The sequence below is a fragment of the Alosa sapidissima genome, chromosome 4, assembly GCF_018492685.1.
Source record: "Alosa sapidissima isolate fAloSap1 chromosome 4, fAloSap1.pri, whole genome shotgun sequence".
Classification (NCBI taxonomy): domain Eukaryota; kingdom Metazoa; phylum Chordata; class Actinopteri; order Clupeiformes; family Clupeidae; genus Alosa; species Alosa sapidissima.
The window spans coordinates 6918223-6944961 of record NC_055960.1 but is presented as its reverse complement, the minus strand read 5'-3'; the positions used below and the strand labels follow the sequence as shown (position 1 = coordinate 6944961).

The 26739-nt window shown below is 40.5% G+C and overlaps 3 protein-coding genes across 6 annotated transcripts in view; 2 read left to right on the top strand and 1 right to left on the bottom strand.

Annotated features, from left to right (window-relative positions):
• Positions 1 to 16745, bottom strand: part of hemk1 (HemK methyltransferase family member 1) — a 47631-nt gene extending 30886 nt beyond the window's left edge. For 2 of the 3 annotated variants that reach the window (XM_042090908.1, XM_042090907.1), the window contains exons 1-7: positions 16508 to 16745; positions 16109 to 16273; positions 15803 to 15894; positions 15562 to 15655; positions 10297 to 10431; positions 6048 to 6112; positions 5845 to 5894 (exon numbers count right to left, since the gene is read on the bottom strand). In XM_042090908.1, coding sequence (XP_041946842.1) covers positions 5845 to 5894; positions 6048 to 6112; positions 10297 to 10431; positions 15562 to 15655; positions 15803 to 15894; positions 16109 to 16273; positions 16508 to 16573 — 667 coding nt within the window. In that variant the 5' untranslated portion in view covers positions 16574 to 16745. The remainder of the gene's footprint in view (positions 1 to 5844; positions 5895 to 6047; positions 6113 to 10296; positions 10432 to 15561; positions 15656 to 15802; positions 15895 to 16108; positions 16274 to 16507) is intronic. The other variant, XM_042090909.1, reaches the window with a different exon arrangement.
• Positions 16746 to 16970: 225 nt separating this feature from the next.
• nprl2 (NPR2 like, GATOR1 complex subunit) lies at positions 16971 to 20479 on the top strand. Its single transcript, XM_042090893.1, has 11 exons — positions 16971 to 17097; positions 17289 to 17380; positions 17471 to 17639; positions 17804 to 17912; positions 18036 to 18172; positions 18382 to 18479; positions 18599 to 18635; positions 18729 to 18822; positions 19068 to 19182; positions 19667 to 19809; positions 20013 to 20479. The coding sequence occupies exons 1-11, from the start codon at positions 17020 to 17022 to the stop codon at positions 20078 to 20080; spliced, it is 1140 nt and encodes a 379-aa protein (XP_041946827.1). The 5' UTR covers positions 16971 to 17019; the 3' UTR covers positions 20081 to 20479.
• Positions 20480 to 20602: 123 nt separating this feature from the next.
• Positions 20603 to 26412, top strand: zmynd10 (zinc finger, MYND-type containing 10). 2 transcript variants are annotated; one of them, XR_006031425.1, is made up of 12 exons: positions 20603 to 20936; positions 21205 to 21313; positions 21514 to 21630; positions 21735 to 21788; positions 21898 to 22050; positions 22215 to 22303; positions 22454 to 22554; positions 22848 to 23020; positions 24365 to 24490; positions 24763 to 24831; positions 25612 to 25737; positions 25845 to 26412. XR_006031425.1 is itself a non-coding variant. In XM_042090888.1 (12 exons), exons 1-12 carry the CDS (start codon positions 20851 to 20853, stop codon positions 25942 to 25944), a joined length of 1356 nt encoding a protein of 451 aa, XP_041946822.1. In that variant the 5' UTR covers positions 20603 to 20850; the 3' UTR covers positions 25945 to 26412. The 2 variants fall into 2 exon arrangements, 1 of the variants encoding a protein (XP_041946822.1); XM_042090888.1 differs by having other exon boundaries at positions 24763 to 24884.
• Positions 26413 to 26739: the final 327 nt, after the last annotated feature.

Genomic DNA, 26739 nt, shown 5'->3' with positions numbered 1-26739 from the left:
TCCCACACTCCCATGGTTATATTCCTGTGAACGACGCCTTTGTTGGGTATTTAAGGCCAGGTGATTGAGATGTGCTCTAATAAATATAATATATATTATTAGTTAAAAAATATCAATAATATAATGTGTGCATTCACACTGGGCAAGGACCTTTGATTACACTTTGATTCACACCAAGTGAAGAGCTTTGGCTTTTGATAGAGACTAACAAGGATATTAAGTATTACATTTTTGAATGGGGAAACATGGCTTTTTTTTGTAAACAGTGAGTGCAGGTGTGACAGATCAACTGAATGCACCCGTGTGTGGGTGCTTCCTCAACTAGGCCTCATCAAATGTCTATTAACAAAAGAAGCAAGCAACAGAAAACTAGAAAAGCATTTCCTGAAGGAAATACAGTGCATAAAAATGCAAAAATATGATGTAAAATATCATACAGAGTAAAAACAAACTATATTGGTTGCTAGGTAGATGAGATTTAATATAGTTGGAATGACTGAACAGTTAAATAGGTGGATAGTTTAAATGGTTAAATGATTTGCTAGGTAGATGAGGTTTAATATAGTTGGAATGACTGAACAGTTAAATAGGTGGATAGTTTAAATGGTTAAATTATTTAGGTAGATAGTTGACGATAACTGACAGTTGGAATGGCTCTAATGTTTGCTAGCAGTTATGCTAACTATGTTAACAAAGAAAAAGTTACTTAGCTAACTTAACTAATGTTTTCTAGGATTTTTTCAAAAAATATTAATAATGGTAATGCTGCTAACTATGCTAACTATGTAAACAATATGACTTAGCTAACTTAGCTAATAATTGGTAGCAGTTATGTTAAAATGCTAACTATGCTAACCATATTACTTAGCTAACTTAGCTAATCATTTTTAACAGTTTTGCTAACAATGCTAACATGCTAACTATAGTAACCATGTGACTCAGCTAACTTAGTTAATGTTTTCTAGCAGTTTTGTTAAAAATGCTAACTATGCTAACAATGTTAACTATGCTAACCATGTGACTTAGCTAACAATGCTAACATGTTAACTATGCTAACCATGTTACTTAGCTAACTTAACTAATTATTTTAGCAGTTTTGTTAGCATTGCTAGCATTGTTAGCATTTTTAACAGTTTTGCTAAAAATGCTAACAAGCTAACTAGCTACAGTGGGTAGGAGTCATAGTTGATGACAAGTAACAGTTACAATGGCTGAACAGTTAAAAAGTTCAGTAGTTTAAATTATTTAACAGTGAAATATTGTAGTGAGGACTTTTATTTTGAAACAGTTTTTGGCAGAGGAAACAGTTGAACAGGATGTGTAGTCTTAATAGAGCCAGTTTGTATGCTTAAAGCCTGAGACTGGCAGTTGATCCAGGTGGCCTGACCACCTGGCATAGGATTCTAATTGCTTAACGGCTCTATTGTGATGTCATCAGCCCAATGTTAAGTCTATGGGAAAATTTTGAGTAGTTTTTAATTAATAGTTTAAAAAGTATAAAAGTTACAAAGATGAAAAATACAAAGCCCACATGTCCTAAGTAAGACCTACGTAACATAGTTTGAATGAAGTTTCTACGTTAAACGGTTGAAGCTGCATTAACTGCGTTAGAAGAAGAACTAGAAAAACATTTCCTCAAGGAAATACAGTGCATGAAAATGCAAAAATATGATGAGTTTATATGGTTAAATTGTTTGCTTGGTAGATAAGGTTTAATATAGTTGGAATGACTGAACAGTTAAATAGGTTGATAATTTTTAAATGCTTAAATTATTTAGGTAGATAGTTGACGATAACTAACAGTTGGAATGGCTCCAATGTTTGCCAGCAGTTATGCTAACTATGTTAACAAAGATAATAATGTTAACCAAGTTATTATGCTAACTAGCATGTTAACAATGTTAAAATGCTCACTATGATAACCATGTGACTTAGCTAACCTAGCTAATCATTTTTAGTAGTTATGATAACTATGCTAACTAACATGCTAACATGCTAACAATGTTAACCATGTTACTTAGCTAACCTAGCTAATCATATTTAACAGTTATGCTAACTATGCTAACTAGCATGTTAACATGCTAACAATGCTAACCATGTTACTTAGCTAACCTAGCTAATCATTTTTAGCAGTTATGCTAACTAGCATACTAACATGCTAACTGGCAGTTGATCCAGGTGGCCTGAACACCTGCCATAGGATTCTAATTGCTTAACGGCTCTATTGTGATGTCACAGCCCAATGTTAAGTCTATGGGGAAATTTTGAGTAGTTTTTAATTAATAGTTTAAAAAGTATAAAAGTTACAAAGCTGAAAAATACATAGCCCACATGTCCTAAGTAAGACCTACGCAACGCAGTTTGAATGAAGTTTCTACGTTAAACGGTTGAAGCTGCATTAAATGAGTTAGAAGAAGAAGAAGAAGAAGAAGAAGAAGAAGAAGAAGAAGAAGAAGAAGAAGAAGAAGAAGAAGAAGAAAAAGCCTTGGAATAACAGTACAGTGCATTTTCATGCACTGTAATAATAAAATGCCTAGGAAGAACAGTACAGTGCATTTTTATGCACTGATATTAAAATGCCAACCATATGACTATCTGTGGTGTTTTGCGAGTAAATAAAAATTGCAAATAGTATGCATAGGTACATCTAGATAGAAAGATCTAGAAGATCTAAAAGTAAAAAAAGCCTGGCTGTTAGTCTTGTCGGGCCCAGGCTAGCTGCACATAATAAATCCCCTTGGTAGCTTATGTGCCATTTATTTTGTGAAACCGCAAAAGAAATACCCTGGAAATCCAGAGTTCTCGCGAGAGCACAATAGAAATGTCTCTGCGAGACACTCTGGCAATGAGCAATGATGCACGTTACCTTTACCCCAACATTCCAGGGAACAAGCTAAACTGATGAAGACAGCGCTGCAACGTTGGAGGACAGTACACATTGGTCGTAGTGTTATCCGATTGCGTCGAAGTCCGAAATCATTCAGAGTAAACATGGTCTAGTGTTATCCAATTGCGTGCAGTGAGATTTTTAAATGCATGCGTGTTGCCGCCCCTCGAGTTGGGCCATTAAATTGTTCTTGGCCAGACCCTTAATCTTTTTAGATTATCAGGATCTGGATTTTCCAGGCTACAAAAGAAACCAAGTCAATGCTAAATTCAGCCAGGATAACCAAGTAATCCTAGCTTGATCTGTTATCAAGGTTTTGTGAAATACCCCTCAGATCAGATTTCACACTGGGCTAATGTCAGTGATCCAAACAGTGTGAGGCCAAGGCAGGGTCGGACTGGGAGCAAAATTCGGCCCTGGCAATTTTTTCCTGGATCGGCCCACCACTGGATCGACAACCCCCGCCCCCCCAAAAATAAATAAATAAATAAAATAAAAATAAATAAATAAAAATAACAAACACACAGTATTATGCTGTAGCAACACTTCATAAACTGAACCCAAACATTTAGATTTGGACCTATTCCTAATCACAATAACACAGGGGTCCGGGGGTCTCTCTCTTTAAAATGATTTGAGAGAGACAGGATACAGGGATAGGCTACTAAAGACAGGCTTATCTTCTGTGTGTCTCACGTCATGTTACCCCATGCATTAAACCAGGGGTTCTCAAACTTTTGTGGGCCGGAGACCCCTCATGGAGTGGAAAATTCTCCAAGGACCCCTCAAAATTGCAACACATAAAACTTAAGTTAATCATGTAGCTGTAGGCCTATAGCTTTTTTTCTGTTATGCTTATGTTATATGGATTTTAAAAACATAGAGTGCCAATACCACAATAGTCATGTTAGCACATTTTGACAGTATGTAGGATTTTTTTTATTGTTGTTTCTTTGTCAAATGTAGGCCTATTGAACACATAGTGTTTGCTATAACTTTCATTTTGTTGGCGGTTAATTAATAGTAAAGTGTTTTGACATATAGATGCTTAATGCTGATACATTAAGACAATTTCATATTTTGTAGCAAACTTTGTCAGAGACCCCCTGACAATGTGCTGCCGACCCCACTTTGAGAACCACATTTATTTTTAAAAACCACATGTCACTGCTTGACTAAATGAAAAAGGCTACGGAACATGGACATCGTCATAGTTGACAGAAATTACGTTTTGTGCCAAAAACACAAACACAGCCTTTATTTGGTGCAAATCTTCTCCTTTACTTTGGTTATAGTCTGCGATTCACATTAACTGTAGGCTATCATCACAAGTGTATACTAAACCGTTCGTTACTAACCTACCAGTTGATAGCCTACTTTTTACCTGCATCGACTCGCGATTGATTGTGCATCTAATGTTAACACTCGGTGGAGAGACCCTTTCCAAGATTCACTTTCACTGTCGTTGTGAGCTATTAAAGGCTAGGCCTACTATATGGGAAATACTTTGACGTTCCTTTTGAGTAGGATCAGCTCCAAAAATGAATGGGTTTTCTTTAACCTGTGCTACACATTTCCACCAAGTTGTGCGAAAATTGTAGGCTAACCGTTTTTATGTTGACAGAACCGCACTATAGCCTACATGGTGCAGTAAATGGAAGCTCTTGAGCGCGTGCAACTATGTCTATGAAAATTATGGAATAAAACTAGACCTCTGATTGCTGTTTACGGTTAAACTGCGATAATGTGAACACCAGCCAGAGGAGGGCACTTATACAGTCTAGGCTACCATGCACTCGAACTAGCGGCTGCTTGGACAAATCCACATGGGGGGTGGGGCAGGGTTGCGCGATCGTAACACACACTGAACCTGCCATGAAGAGGCCAAAATGATTGACCGGTCACCCCCAAGCCAAATGGATGCAACTGCATTTATAGGCTAGGCCTACACGACGGGCCGCAAATAGGTTGGTTATAGTCTGCGATTCACATTAACTGTAGGCTATCATCACAAGTGTATACTAAACCCGTTACTAACCTACCCGTTACTAACCTACCAGTTGATAGCCTACTTTTTACCTGCATCGACTCGCGATTGATTGTGCATCTAATGTTAACACTCGGTGGAGAGACCCTTTCCAAGATTCATTTTCACTGTCGTTGTGAGCTATTAAAGGCTAGGCCTACTATATGGGAAATACTTTGACGTTCCGCAAATAGGCTAATAACTTTAAAAAAAAAAAAGAAAAAAAGTTTTGACATGTGGACCGGCCCACCGGGCATTTGCCCGGTTGTACAGATTACCAGTCCGAGCCTGGGCCAAGGTGAAGAATACGGGGAACTGGACTACCGCAGTACCTTTACAATTTCAGCCTCCCAGTTATCTGGATGAGAGGAACACTTATGAAGTTAATCAAGGCATAAATAATAACCATATAATAACCAATAACTCCACAAACTCATCTCTTCATTAGTCTCTGTAAACAATGAGTAAAAGACCGCCGTCTGTGCGGCTCCCTACCTATCAAACTATGTACATAACATCATGGCTTCTGCACATGTGCGATGCTATTCTCATACAGCAGGCACTGCACCATCTATACAGCACCATTTCTACGAAATGTGTGCCAACTCATTACACCACATGACCTCTTTGCCTTATATGGACCTACTGTCAGGACCTATCGTTTCATACAGACCTCTTAAAAAAAAAAAAAAAAAAATCATATCTGTCTTTTGATAAGACACTCTTGTGATGGGTCAAAGCCACATTTCAAAGGGCTATGAATGAAGAGTAACCTTTTTTTCCATTGTCTGAACGCAAATGACACAATGTCATGTTGGGACTGGCATACTAATGCCACCTAGTGGAGAACAGAATTCTGTGTTCTGATGCTGCAATAAGCAACTTCAAATCTTGACTGATAGAAGCACAGAAAATACTGCTATTTCCTCACCTCTCATCACATCCACTTGACTGACTTTAAGTCTGTCATGCAGTCCAAGGCTGGAACATGAAATATATGTTACCGCACACTGATAGACATGCAACAACATACATATTTTGAGTAGAAACACACATATTTTGAATAGCAACACAGCATACATATTCATGAAAACAACTGTCAAAAAACGTGCTTTTTAAAAGTTGTTACTCAACCTTAGCGCATTCTCCCTGGTGAGGGCCACAGCCTCAGCACTCTGGTCCAGAGCCATCCCCCTGACCTTAAAGCCAAAGTGAAGATCATCAGAAGTAGAATTACAGTAAATACAGTAAACCTTTTGACATTTAGAGATATTCCCAAAAATTCAATAGAATTTCAATAATATCCCCAAAATGGTGAATGTTTGGGCTTACACTTTTAGCTAAGCCAGAGAGTATTTTTTTTCTTTCCGTTTTTGACTGACAGACAGACAGACAGACAGACAGACAGATACTTTATTGATCCCCAAGGGGAAATTCAATATTTTGACAAAGGCTAATTGATAAGAAACAATGTAGTTTCACAAAGGTGATGGAATTACAAAATAATACTATTTTATATATAAATATTGTATATTGAATAATCAGACAATTAAAAGTCATTTTCACCTACATCTGAATCATCAGTCACAGTCACTATTGTCGGTGTTATTCTATTACTGTTGTTTACTGCTGTCGTCGATTTTGTTTTGTTATCTTTCTCTTCCAAAATCAACTTCTGATTCTTCACCATCACTGCTATCATTAGCAGGTTGGCTGTTGCTTGGTGAAAATTGACTACATGTGTATACCACACAGGAACAATACCATGTTCTTCTTCTTCCCATCCCCATGTTGCATTCAGTGGTGGATAATCTATCATCTGCTCTGCGCACTGATGGTATATGCATGCCTGATAACAACTTCGCTTTAAATTTTGGATTGTACTGTTTTCATCTGGAATTATTCCCACACTTGACTTGACTTTCTGCTTTTCATACATCCGAATTCTGGTGTCAACATGACTTTCACCTTTTTTGGCAGCAGTTTTAAAAAACTCCTTAGGCACCAGACAAATACCCTATGAATGTCAACGTGGATCCAACGTTGTTAAGTAAGATGTAGCATTCCAAATTCACAATCTTTTTTCATGGCTTCAATTTTCCAATACCGAATGGAAAATATGTTGTATCGCAACCCGTAATGCAGTGGTATGCTGGAAGAACAGCACCAGCTTCCAAACCTATTTTTGCACAGATTAACTCAATATAAACTCATAAGAACCGCTTAATTAACTAAGTGTATGCTGAACAGATTTGTCTTGAGACCCCTCTTGAAAGACCCAAAACTATCACAGGAACGGAGAGCACTGGGCAACTCATTCCACCAACGAGGAACCACTGAGGAAAAGAGTACTGAATTTGACCTAATGTTTATGGCTGGTCGACGCAACAGATGCTCATCAGATGACTGCAGTGGGCGGTCGGGGATGTACAGCTGGATCATAGAATTGAGATAGCAGGAAGCAGGATCCAGTAAGTGTTCTATAGGCCAAGGAGAGAGATTTAAAATGTATTCTGGTCACTATAGATAGATAGATAGATAGATAGATAGATAGATACTTTATTGATCCCCAGGGGAAATTCAAGGTCTCAGTAGCATACAGACATCACACACACATTCACATTCACATTCAACAGCAGAAAAAAGTAATTAAAAGTATATAATATAAAATGCGAAGTAAAAAGTAAACAAAAGACGTAGAAAAAAACACAAAGACACGGAGCTACGTCGACATGCTGCCACTCTTGTCGGCGCAATGGAGAGGAGAGGAGTTACGTGTCCTCTTTGACTGATTGAAGACCAGGCGTGCTGCAGCATTCTGAATCATTTGCAACGGTCTACGCAATCAGGCAGGCCAGCTAACAGTGAAATACAATAGTCCAGTTTAGAAATAAAAGGTAGTAAAGGACAAACTGACATGATTTTGCAATTGAAGCTACTGTACATGCAGAGAAATTAAGTCGGTCATCAATTACGAAGCACAAGTTACGTGCCGATCTAGTTGTGTTCAGTGAATGAGTCAAGCTGGATGTTAATGTGTTGGGGAATAGCCATTTCAGCTGGAAACACCAAAAGCTCAGTTTTGGGGAGATTAAGTTGAAGGTGCCGCTCTTTCATCTGGACTGAAATATCCTCAGTCCTCAGGTGGGAAAAACAGGTAAAGTATGAGTATAATCCGTATAGCAGAGGGACTAGTCCATGCGAATGGTCTCACCCAAGGAAGTGGTGTAAATAGAGCCCTAATACTGATCCTTGAAGCACACCTGTAGTGAGGTCATGAGACTTTGATACCAGTTCCTGCCAAGACACACTGAGAGAACGCCCTTTAAGGTAGGATTCAAACCAGTCAAGATCTTTCCCAGAAACTCCCAGTTCAGATAGTGTAGAAAGGAGAATGTCATGGTTTACACTACAGTATCAAAGGCTGCAGGTAAGTCTAATAGAATTAATACTGATTATTGAGCAGAGGACTTAGTGTAACGGATGCCAGCTAGCATAGCTGTGTGTGTGGAACGTTAGTAAACCTCACTCCCTGACGCCTCAAGAGTAGTCCTGTCATGAAAGCTAGTAGCCTGAGCTTTCAGCTTGATTGTCAGCACGCTCGACTCCCGATCCGAGATGCTGCTGTTGGCGGGCTTGAGTCGGGGCGTGTGCACGGCTGAACCACGCAGATTCAACACAACACAGGTTACATTACCTACAGTACTATCAATGTTTCAGTCACAGACAGAAGAGCAGTTTCAGTAGAATGGCCACTCTTGAAACCAGACTGCATAGGGCCTAGCAGGTTGTTCTGATATAGGAAGTCACAGATATGCTTGAAGACCACTTTCTCCAAAACCAACAAGAAAGGAAGAAGAGAGACCGGTCTGTAGTTCTTCACATCAATTGGATGAAGCGTACCGGTAATTTTTTTTAGCAAATGCGTAACCCTTGCCTGTTTAAATAAGAAGGAACTATTCCAGAACTGAGTGAAGTATTAAATGCATGCGTGACTGCCGGCAGAACAGCAGGTGCTATAGACGTGACAGGATCCAAAGGGCATGTTGTTGGATGACTTCGCGGAAGCAGTAGAGAAAACTCTTCATCAAGAGGAGAGAAAGAGTCCAACAATGCACAGGGAAAAGCTCTCCTTATAGGCTCATCAAACTAAGCACTTATTTTAGCAACTTTCAGTGAAAATGTTGCAAAGTCATCTGCTGACAGTGAAGTAGCTGATGGTGGTGGGGTGGAGGATTGAGAAGAGACTTGAAAGTTGAAAAAAAGTTGTCTACCGTCAGTCAGTGGCGCTCTCAATCTTCCTTTGATATAATGCCTTTTTGCAAGAGTAACAGTGAATGAAAAAGATAGCAAAGACTGGTAGTTACTAACATCATTTTCATCTCTGGATTTACGCCATTTCCTCTCAGCAGTTCTAAGTATTACTATTATTAATAAATTAATAGTAACAATACATCTAGCTGAGTGCTAAAATAGTATTTTTTGTAATTCCATCATCTTTATGTAACTATATTGTTTCTTATTCAATTAACGTTGGTCAAAATGTGTTTGAATAGAAAGAAAACCTCTCTACTTTAGCCGAAAGTGTAGGCCTAAAAATTCACAATGTTTCGAATATTATTGGTTTTATATTGAATTTTTGGGGAAATGTCTAAATGCCAGAAGTTTTCATCTGTTTCAGTTTTTGAACTGTATTTAACCTGTAAGAGGTTTATGTTCAAAGGAAATTTGATTATTTCTGATATGACAAATTTCTGACAAAATCATTGTTTTTTGACTGATTTAAAAAAAAGTATGTTAAAAAACACTTAGGGTTTTAAAATCATATATATTTGATAGAAAAGCACAGTTTCTTGCTATAATGACACTGTTTTGACTGGAAATGTCCCTTTAGCATAGCCAAAAGTTTGTAAAAATGTGCCATTTTAGACTAAGGCCACCATGTTAAGCATAAAAGTGACCAAGACCACAGAGACATGGGAGAATGCAATATTCACGTGACAAATACAAAACAGAGCTGCCAGAGTGATTCGCATGGCATGTTTACAATGCATCTCATTTCACATTTGATTCACATTTCAGCAGTAGTGGTGCAGTTAGGGATTGAGAGCTACTACAGCATATAAGAGGGACACAGTAATACAAACACAAATACAAAAAAAAAACAGAAACAGAAAAGAGAGAGGGGCTCTAATTTAAAAGCTGCTCAAAGTGCAAAGTCAGTCTATGACTATGTTTACATGCACAGTATCCACTTATAGGCTTATATTCAGCTGTCCAAGTTTTTCAATGTTCTAACATTTGTATTAAAGTTTAGAGGTCACAACCAGGAACCAGCTCATCTTTGACTATTTAAATGGAATACATAAATGGGTAAGATTACCTGTGTGAGACTATGCAACAGACTCAGGGAGATTGCTCCAGAGCCACAGCCCACCTCCAGGAAGCTCAAAGTGTCCATATCTTCGCTTGCAATGCCACAGTCTTTGAGGTCAGCCAGAATGAGGCCCACCAGCTCCTAGGACACACAAGTGCAACACTCTCCTTAGAAAGATACCTGTGCTCCTCCATACACACCAACACAAGCGTAAGTCCATTTGGGAAAATTTGTGCAGGCCTACTGGCTCTTTTATGTCTGTTCTCACATGCACATGCGAGACCATGCACTTATGTGTCACGAGTCTATAGCCTAGTATCAAAATTTCAATGCAAAATAAATTGGTTAATCAATGATATCACAAGTGTTAATTGCACAGGCAAAATGAATACATGGCACTTTAGATTTTGAGGAGCAAATATGTCGTAGGAGTTTTCCCCCTCTGTGAGTGAGTTATGCCATCCTTACACCAAAAGACTTTAAAACGATTTTTGAAAGACTGCAGTCTCAGACATTCTCACATCTAAAGACAAGTCTTAGAGTTTTTAAGTCACAGACTAGTCACAGACTATGACTTTACAATGGCTAGGGGTCTTGCAGGGTCACTACGTATTTACAAGACTGCAACTATCCCTTAAAATTATTTCCCATCGTGCACTGGATATCAGGAATTCAATAACCTAGTCTACTCATATCAAAGTCACATTTTCGTGTTTCTGCAGCATTGCTTCATGTGTGACATCCCTAACCGATATACAGACATAGTTAGACATAGTGGTGTCCGATACTGCAAAATGTGGTATTAAAACCTCACTCACCGATGTCTTATGGCCACCTTACACCAAACAACTTTGACAAGATTTGGAAAAGATTCTTGAAAGATTGTAGTCTTTTGACTAATGCCCCCCATTCTGGCTTTACTCAAAAGACTCCAATCTTTCCCAAATCTTGTCAAAGTTGTTTGGTGTAAGGAGGCCATTAGGAGTAGTGCTGGCAAGAGAGCTAACAGCCTGGGGTTTCAGCTCGATTGTCAACATGCTCAACTCCCGATCCGAGGTGTTGCTGTTTGTGGGTTCGAGTCCAGGCGTGTACAGGGCTGAACTGCGCGGTCCAACAAAACACAGGTTGCATTTGCAAGATGTGAAAGGAGTGGTGTTTGCACGACTGTAGGCTAGACCTTGGTGAAACAGGAGCAACGCATTGTGAACATAGACGAGATAAACTGAAATTAAATTATACAACAATTGGGTTCTATGGAACTATTTATTTGTTTCTGATTGGCCGAGAGACGTTCCATGAGTTGGAATATCCCTGGACATTTCAACTCAGACTTTGCACCAACGATTCTAGTGTTCTACAATCTTTGCTTTGCACAGCTAATAATAAATCACTCCGCGATACAATGCAAAGATTTGACACAATGTTCTCATCCCAGCTCTCCACTATTTTAAGCAATGGGTTACTCCTTAGCAAACCATAACGAAACAGTGCTTCACCACATCTGTGGATTAAGCCACACAGTCAACTCAATGTAAGTACCGGTAAGATAAACGAGGATGCTAATTGTTCTCAGCATTGCCAGCATTGTGTAGGGCCTATAATATGATTGTCACTTGGAGGAGACTTGTAGATCACTAACGTTTGCATAGTTAGCTAACCGCTGCTAACGTGCTAGCATCGTGTCAGAAAAACAGATGGGGCTGTGAACAGTAGTGTAACTTATTCACCATAAATTAATAAAGTTGAGTGGTTCTGCAATGTAGGCTATGTTTCCGTTTTTTTGCAGTACCATGTCCCTTACATGACATGGCCCAGTGTCCTTGTAACATGCATGCAGCAAAGCTAGATATGAATGTGATTTCAGCCCGACTTTCAACATTTCTTTCAAGATGTGTTAATTACTTACAAAGCTCTGTCAAGATATGTTAATTACTTACAAAGCTCTGAATGGCATAGCACCTTCATATATCTCTGAGCTTTTAATATCTTATCAACCACAAAGGAAACTTAGATCATCCAATTCTAATATTTTAATCGTACCCAAAGTGCTCCACAAACAAAGTGGAGAAGCTGCGTTTATCCATTATGCCCCCAAACTATGGAACACCCTGCCTCTGTACATCAAGCAGGCGAGTTCAGTAAATATTTTTAAAAAAGATCTGAAAACATACCTGTACAGGAAAGCTTTTAGTTAACTCATCTTATCCTGTAGACTACATTTTCAGATTATTCTACATCTGCTACTATTGGAGGGCGCAGCCAGCCAGAAGCAGATGGGCTCCCCCTATTAAGTCAGGTTCTGCTCAAGGTTTCTTCCTGGAATATGGGAGTTTTTCCTTGCCACAGTTGCCATATGGCGTGCTTGTGGGGGGTAAGAGGGTTAAGGCTGCCAGTCTTATGACGTCATTTTCTATATTTTTGATATGTTGCTGAGATGATCATAAACAGCAAAGAAAAGTGATTGATAATGACTGACTGACTATTATTGTGTTACATGCTTCAAATGTAAAGCACTTTGAGCTGCATTCTGTGTATGAAAGGTGCTATACAAATAAAGCTTATTATTATTATTATTATTATTATTATTATTATTATTATTATTATTATTAAGACACGTAAACCACAAAGACCCGTAACAAGGGGTTTGGAATGTTGGTTACCTAGCAACCAAGACGCTGTCTATAGACCCTTTCAAGAGAGTTCCATTATCAGCATCATAGTTGGCCCCACAAGACTTCCTTTTTAACATTCCATATGTTATCTTAATGCAGAGGAAGTAGATTGGGGCCCAAATAGAACGTTCAAGCATTGTTTTTGTTTTTATTGTTGAAAAGGGAACTATTTTTGATGCGTAAGAACGATGTCGAAATTAACATGTTTAAACAATAATGGGGTGTTTTCAGATTATTTAGTTTGTGGTAGAATTGTTGTATAAAAGCAATATAGCACTCGTGATCGTGGGATTGGTCATGGATATTCCCACGGCTGTTGTTGCCTACGGCCGAACAACACCCGTGGGAATATCCATGACCAACCCCACTCTCACTCGTGCTATATTGCTTAAGTATCCATCTCATCACGCTATTATCGATCCGATACCAATACCAATGTTGGTATTAACACTATCTATATTTGGATCGATATACCCACCTCTAATCTGAAAGCTAGATTGCTAGACCGCATTGTCCGTCGAGTTCTATTAGGTAGCATACGTGAACACGACCACTATATTGATGGGGGCAAACACCTTACTGTATATGGGCAACACTTGCCAGCAATCAGAGACACCTATTTCTCCATTGGCCTCCAGTGATTGTTGCCCACCATGATGGCGGCTTGACGTATATTTACATTCGATCTGGAGCCCAATGCAGTATCTAGCTTTCTAATAGATGTGTAGGACAGTTGAAGCGTGGCTTCAGCACAGCCAGCAGACCTGCCCACACAGTTGCTGACTGCGCTGTACCAGAGATTTAGGGTGTACTTGTTGCTTTTTTCATTTATTCAGATTTTTGAGTCCCTTTTCTGTGTTCTGACAAACTCAAAACACATATTCCTTTTGCTTTACAAGAAACTTTAAAGTTACCCTGACTGGAATGGCGAGATGATGCTTCATGAACCTTGAAGCTTTCCAGCAAGATGTGTTGGAAAGTGGTTCATTTTGAGGCTTTAAATGCACTCTAGGGCCACCTGCTGGTCAATGAAAATACAATGCAATGCTTTGTTTTGCAAATTCATTCATATTAAACATTTGCCAAATTTTGAAGTACTCATGCGCAGTAATTTTATAAAAATGTCAGCTCTGTAGGGCATTTTAGTGAAGAATATAGTACCAAAATCACACTAGGCTACTGCACAAAAAGAGTTTGAGAGGGGACATGAGACATCATAGCATTGAAATGCTTCGTTTGAGATGAACCAGATGAACCACTTCTCAAAGCAGTGGATTTAAATGAAGCTTCGGATGTAATCTGTGACGTATTTTCACTTAAATGATACAAGCCATATATCAACCATAACATCAACTCAGACAACCTGAAGTTTTGATCCAACAGCTGCTCTCAACTTGATAGCAATTATTTTAGGGTTTCAAAACTACTTTTAGGCTACGTTTATACGGTGACGATGAAAAGAGAAGACGCAGAAGTGGCGTCTCGTCTTCATTTTTTTATTCGCGTTTAGACGAGCATTCTCAGGGGGAAATCTTTGTTTATATGAAGACGCAAGAGTATGTGATATTCGATTGGATATGCATTCCAGACCGCTGGGTGGTGGTGTAATAGAACCCCGGTACGTCACGCGCAGACATTCTAATTTGACAGTTTAGCCCAAAGATTCTAGAACAGAGCTCTGTTCTAGAATCTTTGGTTTAGCCAGAGAGGTAATCAAGGATCTTTGGTTTAGCCTTTTAGACGGAGACGCAACCCGGGTCGTCTTCAAAACTCTACACTCTGGAAGGAGTCTTCAGATTTTTGCGTCTTCAAGCCCCGATGGCGGGGTCGCCGTGTAAACGAAAGGCACTTATGATAAAATATTTTGTCGTCTTCCTTCGCAATCGTCCTCGTATAAACGGCCCCTAAGTTAGCCATGTGGCCCCTCTTGGTATTAAACAAAGGCACCCTCCCCTCCCCCAATGAAATGCTAATGTACTGGTTCCATGGGATCCACAAGACAAAGGATGTTACCTTGCTATAATGTATGTGTTATGAAATGTAAATATATTCATGTTTGTCATCATTGTAATAGTCTCAGTACAAGGATTGTAATGATTTGATTGTGAGAATGTTTGGAACATTCTATAAGTGATATTTCTGATATATAAGATATCTCCTCATGCTGTTCAGATAAGAATGCATAGGTGTGAAGTAGGTGTGAGTAAGTGTGTCTGATGGCATGTGGAGAACCAACCAAGTGGGCTTGTTTTGCCGCCAATTCTCTCTTTGTTTAACCCATACAAAAGTGACTAACTTGCATTGTTTGTCAGAAGAATGATGGAGAACTGAAAAAGAGAGAGAGAGGTTGATCCAGCAGAGGCATAGACCATAGACCATTTTTTTACCCTCTCTGCTTGTAACAGAATAAACCTGATTCCTGAGTGTTCCTGAAGTTTGCCAGTCTAAGTTAATATTAAGTAATTATTCACCACAATTACTTTCAAACTCCAGTATCCCTTGTGTTGCTTCAATATGCTTAAAATATGAGTTAAAGGTAAACACAGTTTGCGTGTGTGTGTTTGTGTGGCTAGGTGCCAGAGAGAACTAGCTTGCCCACCTCTGTTTCAGGACGTGGTATAAACACAGGTGGTTTCATTTTTAGAGTGATGTCTCTGAAGTCCCACTCCTCAATCACATACTGCACCGGCATCCTGAAGCACAGACATTGTTATGAGGTCACAAGCATACTTTCACAAGTCAATGTCTTAAAGCACTCCAATGCTGAAATGTGTGGCTGCTTTGTAATGGAATGGTTCTTCTATGCTGCTTTGAGCATGTGAACAAGTCAGAGCTGGTACCTAGTGAGCCGTTTATGACAAAGTTTCCAGATCCTGTCTAGCTGTGCTTGGGAGAGCATCTGTGTAAGCCCCTTCCTGCTGAGGCTGTTTAGCTAGAGAGAAACAGATTGAAAATGAATCATCAGAAAAGACAGGACCAAAGTACAACGAACAGTCAACAGAAACAATATATGATATAAGACATTATATTTTCTTCACTGCCAACTCCAGTAGGGCAGCAATTTTCTGCTAATCTATTTATTGCACACACCCTGTTTTCATGTCACAATTGAGCTGACAGATACAAACCAAGTTAGGAGGACTTACAGTCTTGTGGCCTAGCACGTGTGAAATTATGTATTCACTGGAAAGGTGAGGTTCAGGGACTCCGGCCACCTGAAAACGAGCACCCCATTTGGTCAGAGCCTGTTCCACTGTAAATCCTGTTGATATGGGCGGAGTTACATCTCCAACACCACATGCTGTTGACACCTGTACAAGAAACAAGGTTCTGATCAAACCAAGGAGTGTCACAGTGCAATGGCTAACCCGTTTACTTTTTATTGAGTCTCTAGCTAGCCTAAACCAGAAATGTCATGTTGTCTCCCATGTAGGTCTAAACTATGTAATAGTAATGCCAATTTTTGGTGTCGTCTCTACTTCTCAGCAGCAGCACCACTCCCTCATTCATTCATTCATTCTTCAGTGAAGATTCAAAGGACTGACCTGTCGCGATACAACACTGTTTCTTTGGTGAAGAAATCTGCCAAAGTTTTTAAGTCTGAACAACATTATGGACGGTTAATAAGTACTGAGATACATCCTCAGCTCAAGGTCGCACTCTTCCACGAATAACCTGTGGTCGCATCAAACTGCATATGTTTATTTTGGGTCACTTTCTTAATCATTACACGCTGTCAAAATAAAGGTCGCTAAAACTTCTTTCTATCTCGCCCGCCCGCTTCTTGACAATTTTTTGCTCCCTTTGGGGCAGGCTTTTTGGAGTCCTTAATGCATTTTACTGTCATCAATACACGTTAATTTCATACAAATATAAAAAAAAAACCTGATGAAATGTATCTCAACCAAACGGCAATATTTCGTAGGATAAATACTTTGCCATGTTGAGAACTTCCACATTCTTTGCTTTATGAAAGCTACTTTTATTTTTACAACGTCGAAATTTGAACCGGAAGTTAATGTCCTTGTTATTATTTTCTAGCAATGTACATTAAAACATGGGTACAAAAAGTAGGATCGAGTGCATCTTCTTCAGTGAATTTCATCCTACTTTAGGACCGAAGATTACATACCAGGTAGGCTTTGGCACACCTCTTTCAAACCACCACAATAAGAAACTCCTTTAGCTAACGTTAAGCTTGTGACAGCTCCGTGGCCACGGATTGACTGGCTGGGGTTTGGTCAATGTCAATGTATGAGATGTTCTGTTAAATATTGTAATGTCATTATTTAGTTTTGCCAACTAAAACGCTTACACTGTCCACAGGTCCCCGAGGAATACATTTCAAGAGAGCTTTTTGATACTGTTCAGGTTTATATCATAACTAAACCAGAACTGCAAAATAAGCTCATCACAGTGTACGTATCCTGGGTATTTGGGGTCACTTCAAGATAAACTTTTGTCACGTTGTTCTTTCATTCCGATCTTATTTTTGTTTCCTTATACAGCACTGCAATGGGGAAGAAGCTGATTGGTTGCCCTGTTTGTATTGAGCACAAGAAGTACAGTCGCAATGCTCTTCTCTTTAACCTGGGCTTGGTGTGTGATGCTCAGACAAAGACTTGTGCCCTGGAACCTATAGTGAAAAAGTTGTCAGGATACCTCACTACCCTGGAGGTATGCATGATTTCTCAGAAATGTTAGTGTTCCTTGAGTTAGCACAGAATACCAACCCTCATGCCACTCAGATTGATGGCATACATTTCAGCAGAAATATCATTTTCATGGTCCTCTGGCACCCTTTCCATTTACCATCCTCTCTTATCTGCTTAATTCAACAGCTTGAGAGTGGTTTCATATCTAATGAGGAGAGCAAGCAGAAACTGTTACCAATTATGTCCACGCTCCTGGAAGACCTCAATGCCGATGGCTCCTGCACTCTACCCATTGGTATTTATTGCGGTACTTGCATGCATGGCAGTTTGTTGTTGCCTATGCCTCAATGTCAGGTTTACTCCTTACACCCCCCCCCCCCCCCCTTGTCTTATTGTCCTTTCCCCTCTTCCATGGTAGATGAATCTAACACAATCCATCTTAAGCTAATTGAGCTGAGGAAGGATCCAGTCATTGTGCAGGAGTATGACGTGCCTGTATTTACCCAAAACAAAGATTATTTTATCAAGACCCAGTGGGATCTTACTACTCAGCAGGTCAGTAAACGACTGTAATGATTATGAGGAAACAAACTGGAAGAATAGATGGATTACTTTATCAATATAAATGATTAAATCTAATCTTTGAAGGTGTCATTATCTTGTGATTGTTATAGTATTTATAATCATTTAATAACAAAATAGTAAGAGAAGGATTGGTTCATGACGAACTTGAACAAGTCACAAGGTTGTTGAATTTGCCATAGATCTTGCCTTATATTGATGGATACAGACACATCCAGAAGATCTCAGCAGAAGCTGATGTGGAGCTAAACCTGGTTCGGATAGCAGTACAGAACCTTCTGTGAGTACTTCGTTATTCATGCCACACACCATTGAACTGATCACTTTGACCAATAGCACAGTAATAATATAACCATGTATATGTTCATCTGTGAGTGGTAAAAGTGTTCTCTTTCTCAGGTATTATGACGTTGTCACCTTAGTGTCAATATTTCAGGTAAGGTGAGAGTTTTATTGCATTTTCCTAGATGATTAAGTATTCGGTGGAGTTGAATCCTGCCCAGCCAACACACATTCTCTTTTTCTGCAGTATTCCAATGTGTACTGCACCACCCCTAACGTCCAGACACTTATTGATGACAAGTCTCTTCAAGAGGAATGCCTGGATTATGTCTGTAAAGCAGGTATGCTGAGACCCAAGACTCTGTATACCTATATGATCATATAATTTAAATAAAGAGACAGTATGCAACATGTTTTTATAGGTGACTAGTAATGGTATCCTCCTCTAATCCATTTTCCTGGTATGTAGTCATGTGCAAGACACACCTGTTGTTCTCACCCTCTATGCTTTACACATGTGTTTGTGTGTTTGTGTGTGTGTGTGTTTGTGTGTGTGTGTGTGTGTGTGTGTGTGTGTGTGTTTCAGGACAGCGGGCTAGTCTGAGGGATGTGTTTCTGTTGTATTGTGGTCTGACTCCTGGAACCACAGTTCGAGACCTTTGCTCACGCTATTCTCTGCAACTTCAAAGGGTCGATGAAAGGTATGAAGGCCATTCCTTGTATTACCTCCTTCTCTCTCTGTGTCTGTTTCCTGACTCTGTGTGTGTGTGTGTGTGTGTGTGTGTGTGTGTGTGTGAAATTACCAATTAAAGGTACACAATGCAATATGTTTACCTTAAAGGAGAAATTCGGACGATTTCTACATGGATCTTGATCACTAGACGTCGCCGAGTACTGTCGATAGAAATAAAAAATGACCAAAATCGGTGCTACTGAACTGGAGTAGCTCTAGCTAATGGCCAGTACTTCCAGTCAGCTACAATGCTAGGTCTGGGACATCATCTAAACGTGCCTTTTTTGCCTTTTGTGACAAAACAATGCATTTTCTACTCATTAGCTGTGAAGAAACCGCCTACATGTAAATTCAAAGTTTGTGCTGAATACCTGAAACTGCATAGAATCCAAATGAGAAGTAGCCATGTGTAAATGTTTTTCAGTGTAGTGTATTTGTGTGTTTGCATATAGGAAACTGATCCAATTTGGGTTGACCAAGGGTCTGATTCGCCGCCTGCAGAAGTACCCGGTGAAAGTCATTAGGGATGAGCGTAGTCGCCCTCCACGCCTCTACACTGGCTGCCATAGCTACGATGAGATCTGCTGCAAAACTGGTGAGAGATTTTTTGTGTTGTTTTGGTTTTAGAAGCTACCAAGGTCAAGATAAAGGGAGCAATAATTGTCACCCCTTCGAAATAGATTAGTTTTGCAATAGATTTTAGTAAATTATTTTCCTTCTTTGTAATGACTGTGTCAACTATGTTTTCCTTCATGTTAAAGTCCTCTATGCGTATTCTTTTGTTGTTGATTTTTTCAGGAATGAGCTACAGGGAGCTGGATGAGCGATTGGAGAATGATCCAAACATAATAATTTGCTGGAAATGAGTACTGACGGGATGTGTTCACCAATGGGGCCTCTTTATTGGTCTGAAATGAAGTCTGATAGCTCTCTCAGCTTTCATACACAGTGAGCGTCAGCCGAGGACATGAATCTGTGTTTGGGTTCTACCAGCATTGCTGCAGCAGGATGGTGGGGAACTGCAATTGAATGGCACAGAATGTGGCACTGGTCCTCGCACACTAACTGTTTTATACTGACAATTTTATGTGACCAGGACGGTTAAGAGTGGTCCATTAAAGATTCATGTTTGTGCATGACAAACCCCCGACACAAAGCATATTGTCCTGGAAACTTTGAACTCACCTACAACATTGCAGCAGGCTTTTTCTGTGTTGTTGCCCACTGTTTAATTAAACTGTTAATTAAAGTGAGGATATTAATAATCAGGTTTACTGTGTGAACTAAAGATAGGCTGTCACCAAAAGAATCTAAGATGTATTATTCAGGAAGACTGCCGTCTCCGTTCAGGGAGAGAGAATGTAGACAAAAAAATGATTAGGAAGTCGCTTCAGTGAATTATAACTTTGAGAAGCAACAATGTACACAATCAATGAGGCACGACTCACGAGATTACAATGTAGCTGACTTCTTGAATGTTACTGCGCATGACCTTGTGTACGGGTTACTATGACAACAAGCTCTGATGTTGTGAAGAGTTCAGCCACATGCCCTCAATCACATTAGTCGTCGGAGAAGATATCTTAATTTACTAAGATAGCTTCTAATCAGACAGAAATTGACTCTGATAGCAGTAATGGACCCAGTTGTTCTTCACGGAGAGGCCGAGGGCTACGTCAAAAGCCTGGAAAAACTGCCTTTGAAGGACGTCGGTTCTCCAAGGTTAGTAAGATGTGACTGACGTTAACAGTTAACGTTACAGTAACGTTAACTTTCCGTGTGCTTCTACGTGAACGTTAATTTACACCTGAGTCGACGTAAGATAAACGTTATTTTCAAAGGTCCAAATTGTCTGCGCAAGGAAGCTTGTCGTTAGCAAAGATGCGCCTGTTCGCAAGCGTTATCTTTTTGAATGAAAAACGGATGATATTCATGACGTTAACGTCAGCGGCTTGGATTTTTTATATATTTTTTGTAATTTGAATGGCAGGTGGTTCCGCCAGCACGAATACATTGAGAAACTGAACATGCAAGCTATTTTGAATGCCTCTGCCACTCAAGAGGAATTCGTCCAAGAGCTTTTTGTTTCATTCGGAAAGGTAAGTTTAGTGATAACAACTCCAGTGACGTCTTTGTTTTGGCGTACCATGTGACGTGTAGGCTAATGTTATGCACAGGACTGGTATAGAGACAGTAGCTGATCCAGACCCTAAACTAGATAAAGCTGGATGTGCGAAAACAGCCAAGTCCATAGCATCTTTATCATCATTAAGTACATGGAAATTGTGATTGTACTCAGATCCCAACGCTGGTGCATGAGATGATTCTCATCGAGGTTTGGAAGCAGAAAGTTTTCCCCATTCTCTGTCAGCTACAGGACTTCACCCCCAAAAGCACATTTCCTTTGTACATGGTGGTAAGTTAAGGCGGCCACGGTTTTGTTTGTCATATTAAAGGTTGTCAGGTATTGTGTCATGTTCAGAATGTTACTGATTAGAAAACTGATGGTCTTGCATTCAGATTCACCATGAAGCCACAGTCATAAACCTTCTGGAGACAATCATGTTCCACCAGGTGAGTGCATGTGCATGATTCAGGCCAGATAGTAAATTACACTTGGGGTTGTTATCAGTTATGCATCCATTCCTTCAATTTGATCAATGTTGCTCTGTTCTGTTGTCAGGACTCATGTGAATCGGCAGAGGAAGCCGTTCTAGACCTGGTGGATTACTGCCACCGCAAGCTCACTCTTCTTGCTGGGAAATGTGCTCGTGGAGACATGACCCCTGGAGACCGCATCACACATAATCCTGATGCAAACCAGTCCTCTATAGAGGTTACTTTGCAATTAAGCAATTATAATATTCATTTATTACAGATAAGTACACAATAAAATCAAAGACCTACATTTCAACTGTGTTTTGTGGGAAATCAGCTCCAGAGTTACAACCATGTGTAACCGTAACAACCATGCACTGCTTTTAACTGTCCTTCTGGTAGGAGTTGCAGAATCAGAGTGTGAGGTTGGAATTTGATATCTCTCTTAAGGCTCTGTCTGTGTTACGCTACATCATTGGACATGTCGAGAGGTAGGTGCTGTAATGATTTTACATGCAGACTAAAGGCAGATTTGGCATGGTTCAGACCTTGTAGACTCCTATTGCCAGTTGTATCAAGATCTAACAGCATATTTTCCCACTATGACATTATTACTGAGTGGAATTGTAATCTTCTTGCAGCTTGAGTGTGAGCGTGCTCAATAGACTCCTCCGTACGCACAATATGCCATGTGTGCTGGTGCAGCTGGTGGACTATTGCCCCTGGAGCCGCTACACTGCAGGTACGTCTCTCTTTGATGATGTCATCATATGTTGACAAATGCAAAGTTGTTAACATGATGGGGAAGTTGACCCTGTAATATTCTGGAACCTTGTGCAAGGTGTATTTATTAAAACATCCAGGTTGTGAAAGTAAACAGTGATCTACAGTGTTGAACATACTGTACAATCATTCACCTCTTTTGAACAAAAAAAAAGATGCAAAGTGGTAAGATGATGAGGTAAGTGGTGTACAGCATTTGCTACCCCTAAATCACACTGCAGCTGTGGTCACTCTGTCTGTCTCTCCCCTCAGGGAAGGTGGAGAAGTATATGGATGGGAGGTGGCAGGCTGTGGCCCCTCGGGACCAGGTGAAGATGACCCCGCAGGACGGGCAGCTGTGGATAGCTCTGGTCAACCTCCTGCTCAAGCCTGAGTGCCAGGGCAAATACGACTATAATAACTTCAACAAGAACCAGGTGCTGAAGGTGAGCTGGTTGACGCCTCAGACCCTGTTGAGATCTGTCCAGTGGTGTAGACTAGTTAGCTGTAGTGGGTATACTGTGGTGTAGTCTAGTTAACTGTAGTGGGTATACTGTGATGTAGTCTAGTTAGCTGTAGTGGGTATACTGTGTAGTCTAGTTAGCTGTAGTGGGTAAACTGTGATGTAGTCTAGTTAGCTGTAGTGGGTATACTGTGATCAGCCCCAAATGTTAATACGTATCCTTGCCTATTTTAAGTGGGTATACTGAGCTGGTGATGCTTTTGACGTCAGTATACTGCGTAGTCCTGCGTATCACGGATCTGTCTTACAGCGGGGCTACACCGGGCACAGTAATTAGCCTCCACTATAATCAATGGAACTACATCATGACATGATAGCGGAACTCAAAAAAAATTGAAACCAGTTTTTTTATGATCCTCGAATGTAATGCTTCAGTTGCATGCCCAGTGTAGCCCTGCTGTTACAGAGAGGCTACACCAGGTCCACAACTGAAGCGCTCCGTTCATTTTTTCATTGTACCAGGCCTACTGTATGTCAAAAGCAAGCTCGGATGAAGCTGGGAAGGATTAAATACATGGTTTTCACACCGTGGTAATCAACTGCGATAATTGTGATTTGAAATGAAAACGGTAATTGTTATCGTCAACATTTTTATCACGGTTTACCATTATACCGGTAATCGTTACATCCCTAGTCATGATATAGGCCTAAGCAGGTTGTTGAATGCTTGTTGAAGAAGGAGGTTACTTTGCTCATGTCCATCGCACCTTTCTCACATCACAACTGTTAAAGGGGAAGGCAGTAAAACAAAGTCTGACAGATTCCAACAATGTTTCCATGGATTCTTTGTTGACTTTTGTTTATGAAAGCACAGGGCCTACCAACCAGTTGCTATACATAGAGCTTCATCTTTTGACTCTTCTGGCTGTGCAAACATCCCCCTCCCACTTACCCATCTACACACACACACACACACACACTCGCACACACCTATACAGAATTAAGGAAGTGGGTGCGTGCCAGATCATTGTTCACTTATCAGCCCCCATCTCTCTGATGAGAATGCCGCGCTTCTACTCACATGGTTGTGACTGCAGCTCTTCCCCACTTTTCTCTGTTTCTCTTTTCCCTTCCCCCCTTTCTCTTACAAAGTATTTTTTCCTCTTTTGTCTCAAAGCACCCCATGACTGCACACGCGTGTGTGTGTGTGTGTGTGTGTGCACGCTTGCATACCACTCATCAAGCTTGAATGCATCTGCACATGTAGGTTATATGTATGTTAGTATTTAATTTATGCGTGTTTGTGTGTGTGTGTTTGTGTTCACAGCTGCGAGGCTCTCTGAACGAGGTGCTGATTGACCAGTTACCCATCCTGGGGGACCTCCAGCGCTTTCTCAGCCAGCTGGCGCTCACTGACCCTGCACCCCCAAAGAAAGACCTGATCCTCGAGCAGGTACACAGGGTTTAGGGAACACAGGGAAGGTTTTGCAAATTTAAAACACACAGGCCTTGTACACATAAGGTAAATGTGATGACACTTGCACTTGGTTGGGGGAAAATAGTAATTAAATGTACACTCAAACTAGCATTACTGTATATGTCACTGTTTATAAAAATGGTAAAATAATTTAAATAACTTCAAAACAGTTCATCTATTCTATCATACAGAAATACATTTTGAGGTCATCAAGTGAGTGATGAGTAACAGATGCTCTGTGCTGACAGATCCCAGAGATGTGGAGCAACATTATGGATGCAAACTCTGGGAAGTGGAAAGGCATCGCCAAGCATCAGGTGAAGACCGCCTTCAACCCTTCAGACAGTGACCTGAGAGTGCAGGCACAAAGGTCAGACAAATACACCAGTCACAACGCACATGCACACAGAGAGAGAGAGAGAGAGAGAGAGAGAGAGAGAGAGACATAAAGAAGACATAAAATTGGCAATATCAAGGGGGGTGCTGTAGCGCAGCAGGCTACAGTGCCCGTACCATATACGGGTCCGAGTGCCCACGGGGACCCAGGTTCGAATCCGACCTGCGGTCATTTCCCGGTCCCACCCCATCTCACTCTCCACTGTCCTGTCCAAATAAAGGCAAAAAAGCCCCAAAAGTATACTTAAAAAATTCTGCCTTTAGTACATTAAACTTCCTTTCAGAATGGGACTCTCTCTGCTGAGCTCAGTATAATATGGGACTACAGTATAAACTACAGCACGTGGGTGGGAGAGGTCAGATGTGAGATTGGAACTCTTGTGGCTAGGCGATGTGTGTGGGATTACTATACAATCAACTTTTCCAGTGTAAGGGTGTGTGGGGTATTTCCAGACTCTCTCTTCAACTTCCTCTGCCGTCCCATTGATGTACAGACACAACGCCTGAGTCAAACTGAAACTGTTACAACATCACTGTACTGAACTGAGATGTCTAGCGCCTGCGTGTTTGTTTACTGTTATTAGAAACTACCCGGAATCACATGGGAAACCTATATTTAAGGAATTGTTGTTGTTCAATTAAAGATGAATTCACAATTTAATCGTCTCGTTATATCCTTTGCCTTGTCATTTTTAACCCAGGTTGTCCCAGACGTATAACTTGGATGTTCTTGAGAATCTTATTTCAGAGAAGCCCAAATGTGGCTTGTGTGGTGCTGAGGCAGCCAAACGCTGCTCCCGCTGTCAGGGGGAATGGTACTGCAACAGGTTAGACATTTTTTACCTACAGAGTTTTTAGAACAATTGAAGTGCTTCCAGATGGAATTGTGATCTGTGTTGTGAATTGTGATCTTGCCTCTCCTCTCGCCTTGCAGAGAGTGTCAGGTGAAGCACTGGCCGAAGCACAAGCCTGCATGCCAGCTGATGGCCGAGGCCACAGAGAAACTACAGAAGGAGCTCAGCATCAGAGCCTAGGATGGGCCTTGTGGCGTGTTTAAGTGCATGCCACCCCATTACAGACAAAGCCAGAAAGACATGGGACCATCTAACCGTGAACCTATGAACCCAGACCGCCTCATGGACCGGGAGGCAACTATTTGAGTATGGAGGAGAAGAATGAAGTTTGCAATGCCATTTTTCCTGGACTCATCGCTGCTCAGTTCTGTCCTCAAGTCTGTCAGCATGACGTTCATGAGAAAGAGAGCCCTGATGACAGGCCACTATCTGTCATCTCAGTCACAGCAGCAGTGGTGGGAGCCATTGGGAAGTTGACACTTCTCTTTTGGACGAGTGATCTCAGATGATAGTCGTGGTGATGGTATTAGAGGTTGCTGAACTGTTGGGAAAACGAACTTCCTCATTGCACACTATTTTCAGCTCTATCTGTATTCTGTGTGTAGCGTTGTACCATTGTAAAATAAACAAAAACATTTCACTGGAAAATATCTGCATATCTGTGTGCTTCCGAATAATAGAACCTCTGTTTGTCTGTTTTTATCAATCCAATCCATTTCAGAAACAAGGAAGAGGTTACTGGACGTACAATTTATGGTTGGTTGATTGATCGTCTCAGTAACACACACATTTGCAGAGGTGGAAAAGTTCAGCTTCAGAAAGTAAAAGTCCCATCACATATCTGTGCCAACCCTTCACTTAAACCAGCTAATTCTAATTAGCACAACTCTTCAGCCAGGTAGAGCAGCTAATTGGTGAGATCACCTGTGTTAAGTCCACAGGTAAATCCAATAAATGGTTAGACTTTTACTTTCT

What these genes read in the sequence shown, in the direction of transcription:
- nprl2 (XM_042090893.1), top strand. Translation starts at nt 17,020, where the DNA reads ATGGGTACAAAAAGTAGGATCGAGTGCATCTTCTTCAGTGAATTTCAT. An exon ending in CAAAATAAGCTCATCACAGT is followed by an intron (nt 17,381 to 17,470) that starts GTACGTATCCTG and finishes TTCCTTATACAG; the next exon opens with CACTGCAATGGGGAAGAAGC. An exon ending in ATAGCAGTACAGAACCTTCT is followed by an intron (nt 18,480 to 18,598) that starts GTGAGTACTTCG and finishes TCTCTTTCTCAG; the next exon opens with GTATTATGACGTTGTCACCT.
- zmynd10 (XM_042090888.1), top strand. Translation starts at nt 20,851, where the DNA reads ATGGACCCAGTTGTTCTTCACGGAGAGGCCGAGGGCTACGTCAAAAGC. An exon ending in CTGGAGCCGCTACACTGCAG is followed by an intron (nt 22,555 to 22,847) that starts GTACGTCTCTCT and finishes CTCTCCCCTCAG; the next exon opens with GGAAGGTGGAGAAGTATATG. An exon ending in ACAAGAACCAGGTGCTGAAG is followed by an intron (nt 23,021 to 24,364) that starts GTGAGCTGGTTG and finishes TTGTGTTCACAG; the next exon opens with CTGCGAGGCTCTCTGAACGA.